Raw genomic sequence first — 5,304 nt, forward strand, 5'->3', positions numbered from 1 at the left:
TTCTATCGCTGTCCTTTCAATTTCATCCTCAAATGCTTTCTGCTGTCTTTCATTTTCTGCAATTAGTTTGTCAATTTGTGTCTCAAGCCTTTTACACAAACTTTTGTAATCAAATTCCTCCTTGATTTTCAACATGTTCTCTACCTTCATAGCCTGTAATAGATTAAATGTAACAAAAATAACTATTTAAACAATTGAGACCTCGTGCTTTATGATTTTACTATGTGGATTCTAGTCAATGTTTCAGCAAACGGTCAACTTTATGCAGAAAACAGTGACCGTAAAACAGAAAACATTGTTTGTTAGTTTTCGTAATTTGACAGCTTTCAAAAGGTAGGTTGCTCACCCTTTGTCCAAATAATATCGTACTTGCAGTTTCTGCACGATGCCGTGGAGACGGGCCAACAGTTACAATTAATGATGTTCTTGCAGTACCTGCAAACACAGATGCTTGAATATAAGATAAACATCTTACGTATATATTAAAAGAAAACTATCTAATGCCACATGTCCTTCTCTGGCTCCTTTCAATCATATGTAGCAACTTACTAATCCCTCAAATTGCCATGTGTCATTTAACTCAAAATTAAAAAATTAAACCTTTGGGTTCTCCATATGTAATTAACATAACATCTACATATAAATGTGTGCTTCTAAAATCTAATATGATAATGAAAATGTTGATAACATGGAGATTGATCAGACATTGAACAATAGAAATTTGACATTATTAATCCCGTTTACTTTGTTTGCCTCTTAAATATGGATTCCAATTTATTTGTTAAAAGGTTCTCATGAGAATTTTGGCAGATTTAATAATTCAATCTGCAGATGACTTAAAACAAAACGTTAGATCACTTCGTTAAATGAAGAATTACAAATTTATGTATGACAAGAATCTCTACATATTGTAAGTATATTTTATTATCTGCCTTTGTAATGTACATTTCGCGTAGCATAAAGAATTAAATCTCTTTTTATGCGCACACTCTATTAAAAACCAGTCACTCACATGATACCCTTACTCATATATGTTTAGCATTGGTTTAGTACTGCAAAATTTATTTCCTAATTGATTATTTAAAAAATATAATTGCAACAACTGCTTTCTAATTAAGATAATATAACGTAATAAAACATTATGCAGTTATCATTTATTAAGTCTCCATTAATTAAGAAAATGGAAACTGTCTCATTCAAACAGCTTTTAACTCTAAATTTAATTTACAAAAAATTGAAGTCATTGAAGCCAGCTTTAACTGCAAATTAAAAATTGAACCTTTTAAAGTTACAAAACATATTTCCTCATAAACTATGTGTGCTCTACTACACCATTGCTCGATCGCGTAAGTATCTTACTGTATGTTTATGTATAAACCTATGTTTATGAATTGTCACAGTTTTGATGTTTATAGATGTTAAAAGATGAGGATGGTAGAATGGCTGGTTTGAAGCTTAACAAAAGCACTCTGCTTCAATGGGCATTGATGTAAACATGTCTCTTGCAGCAGAGGTATGTATTGCGTAAATTTGTTTACATTTTGTGTGGATGTGGTAAATCTCATACAAACATGCTTAGCTTAGCTACACCTTTTTTGCTTTCTAATTCATTCGGTGACCGTCAAATGGAAGAGGAGAATCATCCAAAGCTACTTTTGGAGAAGGTTAACTTCCATCTTCCTACAAATTGATAATATGGGAAAGCGGCATTTTTTGTCGTAAACTTGCAGCATAAATTGAAGTATGACCAATAATATGCGATCGGTAATTATGTAATTTATGTACAACGTATCTATATGTAATTTTATGATATGAATTGAAAATGTTTGTAATTATTTATGATATTATATTTATTTTGTTGTTTTTGTTTTATTACCGCCCTGTGTAGTACACGGGATCTAACCTAGTGTAAAAAAATAAATTGAAAAAACTGATAACATTCTAAAGAACTGACCTCCAAATGAATCTTTAAGCAGCCTCGTCAACTTGGAATCTCTAACGGGTACATGAGGGCTATTCTCCGCAAGAGCATTTATGCACTTTCCTAATGCACTTAACGAAAGATTTATAGATTTGGCTTCCTCTAGCGTGTGTCCCTCGCTTCCTGAAAGTAAAAGTTGTAACTATATAACATTAAAGGCCTCCTACTTAACAAAATATTATTGCAAATTATAACCACGCACCTGACTTGTGAACACGCTCAGAGCCTGCAAGATCCACAACAACTAATTTGCCTTTTCGAATAACAGGTGGCTTAGAGCTTTTGCTCATGTGAAGCGAATGGTAACTTTCACTTGTGATCTCGGATTCCATATCAGTAACAGACCTCTTGACGTGCACCTAAAGTAGTTTTAACAATATTTTCTCAAGTTTTATATAATTATTAACGCATGCAACTGCTATAAATATGAAACTATTAACTACCATTAAAATAGCATGACTACGAGAAGACTCAGTATTCAGTTTTGTGTTAGCAGCAACTCTATGAGCTTCTCCCAACCGTAATAACTCCATAAAATCATGGTGCGTTCGTATCTCTACCAGAGTTGCAGCTGGTACAGACACGTCACCAGTTTTTGGATCTTCAACAATTGAAATGTTATCGTTTATTGGATTTAAGAGATCTTGGATTGTCTCCATGTAAAGCTGCAGATGACTCAGAAAATAATTTTATCTAAATTAGAACCGCAGAATCATGACAGAATCAGAATCCCGAGATATGTTAGCAAGTATATGTGTAAAGACAGAGATACCTGCAAGTATGAGATCATGACAGAATCAGAATCCCGAGATATGTTAGCAAGTATATCCTCCATTGCACGGACCATGATTCCACGTGCTGATGTGTCTTCATCACCCAAGCGTCCTAGAGTAAAAGTCTTCCCCGTGCCAGTTTGACCATAAGCCATCACCGTCCCGTTGTAACCATCTAGAACACTCTGAAAAATGCAAAATCATTTTAGTTGCAGCTTACAAGTTACAAGAGGTTTAAGTTTTAACATACAAAGGCTGCGTGATAGAAAATAATAGAAGTAGAAAAATCTTCAAAGTATCATACTACCAACCTCCACTACAGGTTTTGCAACAACTTCATAAACACGCTTCTGTGATGCAGATTCGGTTAGCACTTCATCGAATTCATAAGTGTCCGAATCCCAATTGTTCTTTCGAAGTTTCAACCGTTTAAACTGAAACAGAGTTAAAAAAAAACCTGTCACCATGAGTAATCACATGAATAACTACAATCTAATTGAAAAACCATAATTCCACTTTCACACCTCTGGTTGCAACTCCACACAATCAGCAAAATCAGCATCTGCCACCATCTCCTCAGCATTTTGGGGTCTCAATCTGACAGCAACTCGAACGCGACCAGAAACTGCAACACCAACTCAAGATATTAGTTTTAAACTCTGTAATTTTGTTGTTGGTGATTTAGCCAGCCTACTCTAAGTAGGTTGTAATAAAAGATTTGCTGATGTTTAGTGGAGAAAACAAAATGCAGCTATGAACTACAAACTCTCGGTTGCGGCACCAAAATCAGCACTTAAAAAATCATCTTTAGCATCTAAACCAACAAACAGGATTGCACTAAATGTTCTTTATGAGAAACTAGGTACTAGGCTACATGTGCAGGTGTGGCATTCAGGCATCCGATGATTAGCCAACTTGAAATTATTAAAAAGATTAGGATAAGAGTACGCTAGTACAGTGAGAATACTGCGCATACTGTAACCATATTCAATGCCAACATGTACATACAACAAATAGTTGCGAGTATAATAAGCATCCTACGGTTCTATAACCTGCATTTTGGGATAATCATGTAGCAAGCATACAACACTTAAAACATTTTCGTTTTAAATGCTCAAACCCTAATATTCCTCGTTATTAAGCATAATCTGTATACATACATGATTCATCTATTACAACACCAGCAATCAATAACCCTGGCCCCCCAATCCATGTGCAAAAACAGTCCTAAGATCTCTAATGGTATCATGCCATTAAGATAACACTTTACTAATAAAACAAACATCCAAGTTTATAAAACATTTCGGTTCGGTCTTCACAAAACACAAAACCAAACCAAAACCAATATGTCGGTTTTTACTAACCAACGGTTGATAATTCGGTCTGGTTTTTTTGGTTTTGATGATAAAACAAATCTAAATAATCTAGATGAGCATTCAGATTTCAGCATTTACAAAAACAAAAGATCTTTAATTGTACCATGCAATTAGAATAACACTTTATTAGTCCTACCTACACCATAATCTAGTCAAACCAGTCCAATGTCCTAAAATATATCATCATAAATTATTATATATATAAAAAAAAACAATTAAAAAGAAACCACTAATCTAAATAACTGAAATCAGCATTTACATTAGGAGCAGGAGCAAAAAAAACCTAACTAGTAATTTATGTGTAATTAGTAATGGGCAAAAAATCATTTTTCAAAACATTAACTAGTGAAAATGGGCAAAAAGAAAGCCTAGTAATTTATGCTTAATTGTGCAAAAAATCTATTAAAAAATAAAATTTTATAAAAAAAAGAAGAACCCATTTTTGATTCTTCTCTTGGGTACCCAAAACGGGTTCAGATCAGGAAAAAAAAAAGTCACCTGAATCATCACTAAGTCCAGCACCGGAGCCACTCCGGCGAACATTAGAGTTAGAGTTGGTCTTGGATTTGAAGGAGGAATTAGAGGGTCTAAGATTGGCACGATCTACTACTTTGTTGGCTGGACCTCTGCTACTACCGTTACCGTTTCGATAGGAAGCCATCGAATCGGGTTTAGCTTCTAATACATGGAAGTATATATGTGAGAGAGATTTTGAAGTTTGTTACTACTGTATCGAGTTTTATTATTGTGAAAGAGTGTGTGTGTGTTGTTGGTTTTGAGTTTAAACAAAAGGTATAGAGTTAAGAGAGTATGGGCCCAGATGTAAAGGTGGGAGAAACAAATCAACAGATGATGGATGATATTATTTTGTTGTGTTTGAGCTGCTTGCCTTTTAGAGATTGTTCATGTTTTTACCTTACTTTTAGAGCATTCTCAACCCATCTCCTAAAATTATGTAAATAGGTTTTGTAAATTATAGGATGGGGTTGTGAGTATAAATTATAGGGTGGAGAGAAAAAAGGTAATGATTATTTGTAAATTTAAGGAAAAAGTAATGATTTTTTTGTAAATTATAAGATGGAGAGAGAAAACTGTAATGAAAAAGGTATAAAAAAATATTATTTAATTAAACAGGAAAGAGAAATATAGTGTTTTTAGTATAATTATATGATAT

The 5,304-nt window shown here is 33.7% G+C and overlaps 1 protein-coding gene across 1 annotated transcript; it reads right to left on the reverse strand.

Annotated features, from left to right (window-relative positions):
* Positions 1-3: 3 nt before the first annotated feature.
* LOC143606903 (kinesin-like protein KIN-UB) lies at positions 4-4,791 on the reverse strand (the record flags this gene model as incomplete). The annotated part of the gene is made up of 9 exons (XM_077082520.1): positions 4,629-4,791; positions 3,279-3,391; positions 3,066-3,188; positions 2,754-2,939; positions 2,425-2,646; positions 2,184-2,340; positions 1,955-2,104; positions 347-435; positions 4-153 (listed from the first exon to the last, which is right to left on the reverse strand). Coding segments are annotated over exons 1-9 (1,353 nt in total), but the record flags the coding sequence as incomplete, so codon positions are not given.
* Positions 4,792-5,304: the final 513 nt, after the last annotated feature.

Source organism: Bidens hawaiensis, unplaced genomic scaffold (assembly GCF_021521415.1).
Source record: "Bidens hawaiensis isolate Kalapana, Puna unplaced genomic scaffold, B.hawaiensis_p1.1 tig00078290_1, whole genome shotgun sequence".
Taxonomy (NCBI): Eukaryota; Viridiplantae; Streptophyta; class Magnoliopsida; order Asterales; family Asteraceae; genus Bidens; species Bidens hawaiensis.